The sequence below is a fragment of the Cebus imitator genome, unplaced genomic scaffold (genome assembly GCF_001604975.1).
Source record: "Cebus imitator isolate Cc_AM_T3 unplaced genomic scaffold, Cebus_imitator-1.0 Scaffold80, whole genome shotgun sequence".
Lineage (NCBI taxonomy): Eukaryota > Metazoa > Chordata > Mammalia > Primates > Cebidae > Cebus > Cebus imitator.
The window spans coordinates 7,994,414-8,008,321 of NW_016107395.1; the positions used below are offsets into that span (position 1 = coordinate 7,994,414).

Sequence of the window (13,908 nt, forward strand, 5' to 3'; positions counted from 1 at the left end):
TGGAGCAGTCTCATTTTATATCATGTCAGTGCTCACTTTCATTTAGTTACGAAAAGAGTGAAAAGACATCACAAATCAGTGAAATAGAATGCCTCATTTAACAAGTCCTTTGGGAACAATTAATTAATTAATATTTACATATTCAAATACACTGTGAAATGAATTGGAAGTTAATATAAAAAAACTGGAAAAAATGGAAATTTTCTGAAGGATGGACAAATTTCAAGTGAATTGAAAGTTAATATAGAAGACTAGAAAAAAATGGAAATTTCCTGAAGGACGGAAAAATTTCTGAGCTTAGAGCTAATAGAAGAAATAATATAGAAAATTGTCAAAAGGATTTGACTATATAAAAAAGGGAAAAACATCACACACCAAAAAAAAAGTTTAAAGGCAAATAAAAACACAGTCTTATTTGCAATTTCCACTGGCTCACATAGGTATGTACTAATTGTATAACCCTGTTAAAATTGTCTTAGAGAGGCTGGGCATGGTGGCTCAATGCCTGCAATCCCAGCACTTTGGGAGGCTGAGGAGAGTGGATCACCTGTGATCAGGAGTTCAAGACTAGCCCAGCCAACATGGTGAAACCCCGTCTCTACTGAAAATACAAAAATCAGCCGGGTGTGGTGGCATGCACCTGTAATCCCAGCTACTCTGAACTCTCCCAGACTGAAGCAGGAGAATCGCTGGAACCCCGGAGGCAGAGGTTGCAGTGAGCTGAGATTGTGCCACTGCCCCAGCCTGGGCGACAGAGTGAGACTCCATCTCAAATAAATAAACAAAACAAACAAAATTGTCTTAGGGAGCCTAATTCAACTTTACATTAGTTTTACCTAAACTGTTGTCATGCTTCCTTAAAATCCTATGATTTATAACTGTATTATTCTAAAAATGTAATCAATTTTGAACAATGTCATTCCATTTTTACTAATGGATATTATTATTCTGATGACTGTGCTACCAGTAAGTGAATTAGGTATTGCTTGTGATATGTGTTAAAAATAGTGCAAAAATGAATATTGCAATGGATCTTTATGGTTTATGATATTCCAAAGTCTTTGCAATAAGGTTGCTTTAATCTTTTTGCTTGTTTGATTTTAAGCTTGCATAAGTTTAAAAAGAGAACATATTGATATTTAGAGATTACAGAATGTGCCTCAAAATGTTTAATCTGTAACTCTAGATAAAGTAAAAAATAAAAATTAAAAAGCAAGAGAATTTGAGAGATTAATTAACAGTCCAGGTAGCAAGTAGGGAGGCAGAAAGAGAGAGAGAGGAAGAAAAAAAAAAAGATAAAAACTGAAGTTTCCTTTACATACTTAAAAGGTCAAAATCATAAGATACTCTTAAGAATTATGTGGAAAAGACTGACAATCATCACATTTTCTTGGAAAGTTCTTAAGTTCTGGGCTTAAAGCAGGAATGTAGTTCTGGCACTAACAACTGGCATATTTTAATTTCAACTTCTTAATGCTGTTTTCCATTGCTTTTAAAACAAAAATATTTTTGAATACTTCATGAGTCCTTTTTCAAAGTGATCAAAAAGCTTAGGAATGGGGATATAAAAACCAATAATTGGTATCTGTTATTTGGTAAACTAACCAAAGATATTAATAATGACTTACTTCTAATTAATTGGCAAAATAAATCAGCTTTATAGGGAGAAAAGTATGCCTTGTTCATTGAGCATGAAATATGGCCAAAACTGCTTCTCCTTTGACAGTTAAACTGGGTCAAATAAGTTTCCTTTTATTTTTCCAATTACTCTTGCAAGCCCACACTCTTCTGTTCAGTTTTAATAACTGATCTACCGCTTTACATAACGTTAAAATCTGTAGGCATTTTTTAAAATCTTAATTAGATTTCTCTTTTGCACTTGTCTCCTTTTTTATCTCTCAGTGTTTAAAGTTATTTAATGTTTCCCGTCTCATTTAATCATGATTTAATCAGGAATTCCTGGCATTCAAGGACTCTTGAAAATGAGAGAATTGAGATTGCATTAATGGAGGTAGGAAGGATTGGAGCAGGTACAGTGTGAGCAGGAAGACAAGTGCCAGCCAGCGTTAGTGACTGCAGTTAATGACGAAGTGGGCAAAGTCAAAACCTTGTAGTGAGTGAACCTCATTTGTGTTTGCTTAGCGTATGGAATGATTTTGAACTGAATCTTTACACAAAATTTACCTTCTCAGCTCTCTTTTATAAATCTGGCAACACAGCCTATTTCACACCAGTGGGCAGGCAGAAACCACAGTGGTCTGTTCATAGGCATAGGTTCTTCATTCACCATGATGTCTATGCCTGACCCCAAGCCCTCTTCAAAGATTACTGCCATTAGGTTCACGGTTTCTTCTGAGCAGTGTGAACAGAAGGCAGCACAGGAAACTGATGTTCAGCAAGAGCAATGATATTGATAGTAGCGAACAGTTGCTATATAGCCTTTGCTATTTACCTGGCATTGTTTTAAGAGTTTTATATCTATAGATCCATTTCATCTTTATAGCAATCTTAAAAGATAGGATGTGTGGTTATCCTCATTTTACAGATGAAGTATCTGAGGTCCAGGTACGCTAAGAGACAAAAATGAACTTGACTTGCCCACATTCTCCTCCTTGGTGTTCTCTGGAAGGAAAGCCCCCGTTTTCTCTAGTTTAATGGGTGACTTCATAGCTCCTTCCTTCACTGACACCTGTTCCCAACAGTCCCAGCACTCCTCCTCCCAGAAGGCTTGGGCATCTGCCACCTTCTCAATCACTTCTGCTTGCCCCAGAGGCATTACTGAGTCATTGGTTTCAAGTTCACAATTATTAGTATCTTGGAAAAGAACAGAGATGATTTCTGAGCTCAATAATGGAGAGGTAGAAGGTTAACGTTTTTCATGTGTTTCCATTAATTGTTTTCTCATTTCTTTGAAGACATGTGGTCCTCTGTGGGCACAGCAGTGTGGGAATCAGTATTACACAACAGGTGTGTGCTCTGATATCAGTCCTGATTTTCAGCTCTCGGCCAGCTTTTCACCTGCAGTTCAGAGTAAGTTATTAAAGTGCAGATGGGGTGAGCAAGGCCTTACGGTTAAAAGAGTGGGGGAAGATTATCAACTAGTGGCATCCAAACCCTCCTTAAGTCTTGTTTTTTGTGGCTGTGAAATGTGACTTACTTACGGAAATCTTCTTTTCTCTTTTCCTGTGTAGCCTGCCCTTCCCTCATAGACGTTGTGGTTGTGTGTGATGAATCAAATAGCATTTATCCTTGGGATGCAGTAAAGAATTTTTTGGAAAAATTTGTACAAGGCCTCGATATAGGCCCCGCAAAGACACAGGTATGGACATCAGAAATGCATAAACTAATTTGTGGCTTTTTTTCTGAAAAACAATATTGTTAGATATGAAGTCTTAATTTTTATATTTGCCAAATCCCCATTTTAAATGCATTTAATGGCAATTTTTAAAGTTAATTGAAACTTGTACTACATTGGGTTATGCTACCTATGGCTTTGCCCAATGCTGGTCTTTTGACCTTACAGTTCTATTTCTGACATAAGCATTAAGGGTATGGGATCGAACATTTTAATCTTCCTGGAATTGCCTATCTTTCCCCTCTAACCCATGAATTAAATTTTAAAATTCAATATGTATTTTTATGTCCATTTGGACTAAAAATTCACTTCTTTTGTTTATTCTTTACTGGTAAAACAATTATTGAATTTTGAAATTTGTATAAATAAGTCACTAAGCATAGTTCTAACATTTATGATAATATTTTATAGTTATTTATCATATTCTAGTCTAGCTTGCCCTTTTGCCTATGGAAAAGTTCTTTTCAATAGTTTTATATAACTCTCTATATTTTAAGAAGTCTTTAATTTGCTTTAATATCTTCTTTAGGTAAGCAACTAAAACTCAGTAGTATTATTTTAAAGTTCAATTTCCGGTTTGGGGTTGTTGTTTTTTCTGATTTAATCTGCCATCTGATGGGCCTTGTGGTTGTAGCAGTACACTGAACCAGTGCCACCAGGGACCAGTTCACTGCTACCAGTGTGTGTTTGTGGATTGCATCTGATACTCCAATGTCCAACATCTAATACACATCTAATACAAATTGTTGACATTTTTTCCCTAAATGCTTTCCAGCTTTCTTTATGGAAATTTGCTTCTCTGCTTTCCTGTTCAGTAGTATAACATGTTGTTATATGTTTTCACCCATTGAAATTGCTCTTCAGTACCAAGAGTATCTCAATACCCACAGAAGCTTTGGAAATTCCCCTGTGGGCATTTTCCAGGACATGCTGCTAAATAAAACTACATATAGCACTGGTTTCCGGAAAGCACCACTCTTAAAGCCCCTCATAAGTTTTCATATATATCTGCTTATTTCTTCCATTTCTAAATGAGTTACCCTTATAATGTGACTAATTTTTTAAATAGTCTCCTATGTAGAATTCACAGTTTTCCTCTTTCGTGCCTTCCTACAGCAGCACATCTGATTCCTCTCTAGAAGTGGTTTAACAGTCTCTTTTCTTACAGCCTAAATTTGACCTTTCTGTAAATCCTAATATATCACATTTCTTTAAATCTTTATTGTTCTTTTTCTCACAGAAGTCCTGAGGCTCTGTCATGGGATTACTACCTTCTTCCTCTCATATTAGATTTTGAAATTCTCAGAGTTATTTTTTATTCTTTCCTCCCTCTCAAGTCTTACATTGCACCCTAGAGAAAGGGATCTAGGAATATTGTATATCTCACTATCTTCCCAGTGCCTAGCTTACTGCCCCTTGGCAAAACACAGCAGAGTGAACTCAGAAATCCAGCCCTTGCCTCTTCTACCTCCTTACATACTGACCTGTATTTCAGAGAGCCTCTTACCACTGATCGCTGTTGCCACTCCTGTTCTGGAAAGCCCATCTCCTAGGCTTAGATGGTGATCTGAATGCCTGCAAACAAGGACATTAACAGAAGGGTGTGGCCTTGCTGATGTCTAGGATTAGGGAATGCTCCCAAATGTCTTGTTCAGAAATTCTTTCTTTCCACTCTCTCAAATAAGATGCTCTCCAGCAGCATTTTCTCTGAAAACCAGAAACTCCGTGCCCCACAGGCACATAAAGCATCTTCCTTCCAGAGTTGCTGAAGCCCATAATAGAGGAAATCCAGCACAATAAATAGACCTTAATTGACTACACTAATTAGGAGCACATTGGTTTTTGTTATATTCAACTCTAATTATTTATTACATAGTTACTGTCCTTTGAGGAAATGTTACTCTCCATCTGTGATTGTTTATAGTTGTGAGCTTCTGTCCATTGGTAATTAGAAAGTTTATTTATATCAAGTTTAATCTTGCTATTAAAAACCGTATTCTAATAGTCATCCACATTAAAATATTATAGGGCAGTGCTTAAAAATTACAATTACTCTTGAGAATCAAATCATACACTGTAGCACATCATCTTTCTTGGCAATAATACTGCTGTTGTACACTGACGGCCTCTAACAGAGAAGAAATTATTCCATCGAAAGAAAAGTAACTACTAAGAACAAAGTTGGAAGTGATCCCTTTAAGCCTTCAGCCCATGTCTAAATGTACTTTGGTTTTTATTTTATTGGTTAAGTAGAAATGATTTATAATGTAATGGCAGCCCATTAATAAATGTCTGCTCTTTTGAAGGTGGCATTAATTCAGTATGCCAATAATCCAAGAGTTGTGTTTAACTTGAATACATATAAAACCAAAGAAGAAATGATTCAAGCAACATCCCATACATCTCAATATGGTGGGGACCTCACAAACACATTTGGAGCAATTCAATATGCAAGGTAAGTTTTGGTGCGAATAGACCAATGTTTTCATAATATGAAAGTGTTAATAAATAAGAAAAAGTAAGGAAAAGTTAAAGAAAAATAGTATACCTGGCACCTAACTTAAATCAGAACAAATAAAGAAAAAAACATCTGAGCATTCTATGTCTTGAATACTTTGATAAGGCAGTTGGGAAAGTTAAATCTTTGGTTTTAGAATTTTTATAAGATATTACATGATTTTTATGTGAATTTATATGAAGTAAATGAAATGAGAAGATCTTAGATTAAAACAGTAGGAAATGGGGAAATCTGTTATAATTTGTTCATATTCATCAGAGATTCGGACAAATTGACCTCATGAATCACTTGGTGCAAATTTACAAAGGACAAGGAATCTTAAAACATATGAGTTTGAATTGAATTGAACAACTTTATTATGCTTATTACAATCAGTGGGAAATGTGAAATTATAACTATGCAGCACTCTCTTGATTCTTATCTCAATTTCTCTGTTTTCACAGATCCACTGACCCTCATCTTCACTCTATTTTAACCAGATACTTTCACAAAAATGCTAAACACTCCCTGTTGTTAAACAAATTAATGAGAACAATAAGCTTGCCTTCACTTAAACCTGTTCTCTTTTTTTTTCTGTCTTGTGCATTCTTTTCTTTTCACTACCGTAGTTCTTTTTGAAGAAAGCAGCTCTATTCCCTCCTTCCACTTCCTTGAAAGATACAGCTCTGCTACCAGATAAGCATGCCCCTGTTCATCCCCCAGCCCAGCGGTCCCACCTCAAGCCTCCTCCTTTCTGCTTCCCGCGAACATTTGATAATGAGGAGCACATGCTGCTACTCCCAGCCAAGTGGCCATAACACCACAAGCTTCTCGAACGCCTGCCAACTTTTCATCAGCAACTTTCACCTCTTCACTGGCTCCTTTTCCTATTTTTCTTCACTGCACAGAACCCTGTCTTCTCTACTGCCCTTCTCCTGTAGGAATTCTATCCACTGTCATGGCATCAGCAGCGGCACTGTGGGGGTTACCCCATTGCTACATTGTCAGCCTTGCACTCTCTCCCAAAACTCACATTGGCATCTAGCTGATGCTGAATCTTTTTATTTGGAATGTTGGCACACTTACCAAATTCAGTCTGTCTTACACTGGCCTTATTCTTTTCCCCACTGCTCCACATAAACTTGCCATTTTGATTCGTGCCACTGACTCTAGCCCAGTCATTTGAACTAAAAATTTGGTTGCCTTTATTCTTTTTACTCTTCCTTACGTCACACATCTGGTCAGTAGCCACATCCTGTCATTTCTATTTCTGCATTTCCCATTTTATCCGTCTTCTTTTTCTGTGTGTGTATCTTGGTTGCTACTTCCACCAACTGGTGACAATCCCACATATCTCAAAAGCGGATTTCCCACAAGAGAAGATATGATTGGTTTGGTTCATCATTGCTATCTCCATTCAGGGACAATAAAGGTTTTTTGGGCCAGGCAATCTCATAAGCTGCTGGCCAGTCACTAGGTCAGCTGCCATTAAGTGAAGTGCCCTTTCTGATCCAGCAATCTGGACTAAAAGGAAGAAGCTGAGATGAAAAATGGCCAGGTGTTCAGCAGGGAGGTGGGGGTAGCGTTTTTCCCTGGAAGGAGCCTGGGGCCCTGGAGAGCTTGGTTCTCCAGGACAATGGTCACTGTCCATTGGGGCAGGACTTGCCTGACTTACATCATCTTTCAAAACTTTGGTTTTCGCCCCTATGCCATTGTCTGTCTCCCTCTGCCCATGATTTCCCAATCTCCAGTTGCCTGGAGAATCACCCAACTTTTTACTCAACCTCCTAGAATGTAATTGCCTCTATATTTCTCCCCTCTCTCTCTCTCTCTCTCTCTCTCTCTCATCTCTTTCTTTAAAACATTGAAGAGACTCTAAAATTCTTTGAGTAAATATTGCCGTGTTTTCACTCACCTCATTTCCTTCAATGCCTGCAGCTTCTGTTCACTGTTCCAAGCACTGCAGGGAATTAAAACTAGTGGGGTACAGTTTCTGTCCTCAAAAACTTCAAAAAGGATCTGATGTGAATACTGTAATTCAAATTTGGCCAAAAATACAGGGTATTTTCTACATTTCTATAGTCTGCATTATAGAATACAAAACAGATGTTAGGAAATAAAATGATATGCTCAGTTTTGAAGACAGTGAATTTGATATTACCCATTCAAATTTAAAATGTGTGTATTCTCTGTCCCAGTAATTTTACTGCTAAGATTTTATCCCACTTGAAAGAGTATGCCAACATATATACAGAGGGATATTTATTACAGCCTGACTTGTAAAACTCAAAATAGCCTAAACAACCAATAATGGGGAACCAGTTAAATAAAACTGTACTCCTTCATATGGTCCTCCAAATAAAATATTATGCATCCATTAACACAAGAATGAGAGCTTCATAAAAGTGCTGTATGGAAAGGTCTCCATCAAAGTGAAAAACAACTGTTTGGAATATGCCCTCGTTTGATGCAAAGGCATAATAATGATACAGTGGATTCTGGGGACTCGGGGGAAATGGTGGGAAGGGGGTGAGGGATAAAAGACTACAAACTGGGTTCAGTGAATTCCGCTCAGGTGATGGGTGCAAATCTCACAAATCACCACTGAAGAACTTATTCATGTAACCAAATATCACCTGTTCCCCAAAAACCTATGGAAATAAAAAAAATTTTTTTTAAAGAATATGCGGGTGTTGAACAACGAGAACACATGGACACAGGGAGGGGAGCACTACACACTGGGGTCTGTTGGGGGGAAATAGGGGAGGGACAGCGGGGGGTGGGGAGTTGGGGAGAGATAGCATGGGGAGAAATGCCAGATATAGGTGATGGGGAGGAAGGCAGCAAATCACACTGCCACGTGTGTACCTATGCAAAAATCTTGCATGTTCTCCACATGTACCCCAAAACCTAAAATGCAATAAAATAAATTTTTTTTAAAAAAAGAATATGCCCTCATTTGGGTAAAAGTTTAAGGGGTAGACTATGCCTATGCCTATATTCCATCTAAATAAAACATTTTCTAGAAGAAAATGCAAGAAACTGATAATGGCTTACTTATGGAGAGGGGTTTAGTGTCACATTTTGGTTTATACCTTTCAAAATACTTTGATTTTTTTTTTTACTATGGATATCTATTACTTTAAAATAATATTGAAAATAAGTAAACACAGGTCTAATGCATAAAATTTATGACAAATATCTTTGCTCTGTTGATTTGTACTGATTAATTCAACTTTCTTAGAAGAAAATACTTTGAAGGAATACTGAGATAAATACGTGTACACATATATACACGTATACCATGGCATATAAGACATCGTTTTTAATGTCAAGCAAAGCTTATATTTGTATATGTTTCTCTACAAGCTACAAATGGAACATTAAATATGTCACCAAAGTTAATATGGAGTTACAATAGATTGTGTTTAAAGAAGCTAGTTTCATGTTTCTATTTTAAACCAGAGGTTGTCATATTAACTTCATATTTTGATAGCTAGTCTTTAATTTTATCTGCCACAGAAAATATGCTTATTCAGCAGCTTCTGGTGGACGACCAAGTGCTACCAAAGTCATGGTAGTTGTAACTGACGGTGAATCACATGATGGTTCAATGTTGAAAGCTGTGATTGAGCAATGCAACCGTGACAATATACTGAGGTTTGGCATAGCAGTAAGTGGCTCTTCTTTTTACTTGCCTTGCAGCTATTGGGTAAATCTTCCTTTATAGCGTCACTTCTCAAGGCTGCACTTTCCCATTGGCTGTTCATAGTTGAATGTAAAAGAAAGTTCTTGCTCTCTCTCTGCTTCTTCATGGTTTTCAATCGTGTCTACGACTGAAATAAAGGGTTGTGGAAATGTTGCTTGATTTACTTCTCCAGAGGGGCTATTGTGTTCAAAATAGACTAGAATGTACTCATAGGGAAAATGGAGTACAGCAGTAATGACCTTTTTTTTCTCTTCTATTTTCAAGGTTCTAGGGTACTTAAACAGAAACGCCCTTGATACTAAAAATTTAATAAAAGAAATAAAAGCAATCGCTAGTATTCCAACAGAAAGATACTTTTTCAATGTGTCTGACGAAGCAGCTCTACTAGAAAAGGCTGGGACACTGGGAGAACAAATTTTCAGCATTGAAGGTAAAAAAAAATCTCCTTTCAAGAATTTTCTTTTAAAACATTTAAATAATTGTTTATTATCACATATTTGCTCTATCAATGTTAACTTGTATACCTTGTATAAAAAGAGCTACTACAAATCAGTAAGGAGAATGGATGAAAAACATGAATAAATAGTTTATAAGTGATAAAATACAAATGACAGATAAACATAAGAAAATATTCCCAATTTACAAGTATATTTCTAAATACTCCCAGTAAGTATTTAAAAATATAAATTAAACCAACATTATGTTTTGCCTAAAAGATGACACAGAATAATAATGTTCAATCCTGGAGAGATTATCAGGAAACAAAGAAGCTCATACACTGTTGACAGGATGATGAATTATTATAACTTTGGGGGGACAATATAGTAATACCTATTATAATCATGAATAGTTTTATGTTTTTACACTGTGTTATGTAAGTTTTAAAATTCTTGAATTGTTTACAGTAAGCGTATCTATTTTTTAAATTGGAAAAATACAGCAAAGTTTAATTTTGAGGGAAATATTTTATTTATAGGACTAAAATAATTTACTTAGGTGGTCTTGGAAAATCTAGTTAGTGCAGAGAAATCACATGTTTAGGAGTTCACTGTGGGGGGACTAGCACATATTTCACAGTTGGTGAAAAAAAAAACCACGTGATCCAAATCCTAGTTCTTGTTGGTTAACTCAACCCTTTGCAACAAAGACCTTATGTTATTGAAAACCTATGTATCAGGTACAGCCTTAGAGTCTGGGGCTAAGAGGATTGCATAAATTATTCATTCATATAGTCAGATCTTGACTTGATTATCCACTGGAATTATCCAAAAAGCTGTATTGCTTCTTTAGTATCCCATGGTGCCTCAAAGTTGCATTCAAATCCAATGCAAGCTGAGATAACACAAAATCACTAGGCTATCCACATTGATAATTGTGTTTGTAGAGACATGAATGAGAACAATTGTAATCTACAAGCTAGCTAGAAATGACTTTGAGCATTATCTGCTATTAGGGACTTTGGGGAGCATTATTGTATTTTATTAAAAGTTATCTCTACTCATCCTGTGTAAATTATTTTATCTTGTAACTAAGACTATGTTGTACATAGTGTCATACATAGTGTTGTACATAGTGTTGGTCCAGTGATTTAGCTTCCTTTTTGTGAGGATTAGTGAAACATAACCATTTGATCACAGTGTGTGGAAAATAAGTACCAATTGGGTCTTACAGTATTACTGACAAAGGCAAGCAAGCACATATATAGAACCAGAACAAACTTCTCAATTGGTAAGATTCCTACTCAGTCTTGAATTCTGGCTCCTAACAGCTAACTCAGTTCTCTCCCAGCTGTCTTCACTACAGATCAATTGCCCAGCTCTTCCAGTTGCATCTGAGATTTGTGTATATTTATCAGTACCAATATTTCAAAGCTAAAAATTCAGTTAGTTTCTTCGCTAGCAATGATCAAGTTTTTAAAAAATCATCATCTCAGATTTCCCCTTACCTTATACCTTTTGTTCAGTGTCCTTTTGTATCAGGAACTTCATACGTATTCTGCCAAATACATTAACGTTTAATTAAGATTAGTGCCAACTTTGAACACTACCTTGGAAGTATTATTATTTCCATAACCTGCTAGAACACTTTCTTAGTGATTTCTTCCTCCCAGAATACACATGCTCTGTATTTTGGGGTGAGTATTGGAAGAGTATGTGTTTGTGTTTGTAGGCGTGTGTGTACGTCCCGGACTGCCTGTGTTTGAAAACTTGATTTACAATTACTGACAGTTATATCATTTTTAAAATTTGATTTTTCAGGTACCGTTCAAGGAGGAGACAACTTTCAGATGGAAATGTCACAAGTGGGATTCAGCGCAGATTACTCTCCTCAAAATGTGTGTATATCAGATAGCTTCAAGTTATATTTTCATTTGGCATAACACTTCCGGACACAGTAGCCTTATACATAAAGTGGGAAGACAGCCATTTAGCGATCGGCCCTTCTGTTTCCTAGTCACAATCATTTAGTTTCTTTGTGCTGCTGATTTACCCCTAAAATCTGAATGCTAATAATATCTTCCTTTCCCTGTTTCACAGGGATCTTAAATGGGGTAAAAGTGACAATATACAAGAAAGTCTTTGAGTACTCCAGGGCACAGACACTATATTAACTTAAGGTATTATTCCTGCAGGAATTTTCTTTTATTTATTTTTTTTATTTTTTTATTTTTTTGTGATGGAGTCTCGCTCTGTCACCAGGCTAGAGTGCAGTGGTGTGATCTCGGCTCACTGCAACCTCTGACACCCTAGTTAAGGCCATTCTCCTGCCTCAGCCTCCCAAGTAGCTGGGACTACAGACACACACCACCACACCCAGCTAAGTTTTGTATTTTTAGTAGAGATGGGGTTTCGTCATGTTGGCCAGGATGGTCTCAATCTCCTGACCTCACAGTCTGTCCGTTTCGGCCTCCGAAAGCGCTGGGATTACAGGCATGAGCCACCATGCCGGCCCTGCAGGAATTTTCTTTTTTTTATTTTATATATATATATGATTGCATTTTAGGTTCTGGGGTACATGTAAAGAACATGCAGTATTGTTGCATAGGTACTTACATGGCAATGTGGTTTGCTGCCTCCATCCCCATCACCTATATCTGGCATTTCTCCCTGTGTTATCCCTCCTCAACTTCCTACCACCCACTGTCCCTCCCCTAGTCCCCCTCACCACAGACCTCAGTGTGTGATGCTCCCCTCTCTGTGTTCATGTATTCTCATTGTTCAATATCCACCTATGAGTGAGAACATGTGGTGTTTGATTTTCTGTTCTTGTATCAGTTTGCTGAGAGTGATGGTTTCCAGGTTCATCTGCGTCCCTACAAAGGACACGAACTCATCATTTTTTATGGCTGCATAGTATTCCATGGTGTATGTGTGCCACATTTTCCCTTTCCAGTCTATCATCAATGGGTATTTGGGTTGATTCCAAGTCTTTTCTATTGTAAACAGTGCCGCAATGAACATACATATGCATGTGTCCTTATAATAGAACAATTTATAATCATTTGGATATATACCCAGTAATGGGATTGCTGGGTCAAATGGAATTTCTATCTCTAGGTCCTTGAGGAATCACCACACTGTCTTTCACAATGGTTGAACTAATTTACACTCCCACCAACAGTGTAAAAGTGTTCCTATTTCTCCACATCCTCTCCAGCATCTGTTTTCTCCAGATTTTTTAATGATCACCATTCTAACTGATGTGAGATGGTATCTCAATGTAGTTTTGATTTGCATTTCTCTAATGACCAGTGATGATGAGCATTTTTTCATATGTTTGTTGGCCTCATATATGTCTTCTTTTGAGAAGTGTCTGTTCATATCCTTTGTCCACTTTTGAATGGGCTTGTTTATTTTTTTCTTGTATATCTGTTTTAGTTCTTTGTAGATTTTGGATATAAGTCCTTTGTCAGATGGGTAGACTGCAAAAATTTTTTCCATTCTGTTGGTTGCCAATTCACTCTAACGATTGTTTCTTTTGCTGTGCAGAAGCTCTGGAGCTTAATTAGATCCCATTTCTCTATTTTGACTTTTGTTGCCAATGATTTTGGTGTTTTAGTCATGAAGTCCTTGCCTATGCCTATGTCCTGAATAGTTTTGCCTAGGTTTTCCTCTAGGGTTTTTATGGTATTAGGTCTTATGTTTAAGTCTTTAACCCATCTGGAGTTAATTTTAGTGTAAGGTGTCAGGAAGGGGTCCAGTTCCTGCTTTCTGCACATGGTTAGCCTGTTTTCCCAACACCATTTATTAAACAGGGAATCCTTTCCCCATTGTTTGTTTTTGTCAGGTTTGTCAAAGATCAGATGGTTGTAGATGTGTGGTATTGCCTCCGAGGCCTCTGTTCTGT

At 37.0% G+C, this 13,908-nt stretch overlaps 1 protein-coding gene across 2 annotated transcripts in view; it reads left to right on the forward strand.

Annotated features, from left to right (window-relative positions):
• Positions 1–13,908, forward strand: part of ITGA2 (integrin subunit alpha 2) — a 106,492-nt gene that overhangs the window by 55,894 nt on the left and 36,690 nt on the right. For both annotated transcript variants that reach the window (XM_017533197.2, XM_017533198.2), the window contains 6 exons: positions 2,916–3,030; positions 3,192–3,319; positions 5,662–5,810; positions 9,375–9,525; positions 9,826–9,991; positions 11,820–11,896. In XM_017533197.2, coding sequence (XP_017388686.1) covers positions 2,916–3,030; positions 3,192–3,319; positions 5,662–5,810; positions 9,375–9,525; positions 9,826–9,991; positions 11,820–11,896 — 786 coding nt within the window. The remainder of the gene's footprint in view (positions 1–2,915; positions 3,031–3,191; positions 3,320–5,661; positions 5,811–9,374; positions 9,526–9,825; positions 9,992–11,819; positions 11,897–13,908) is intronic.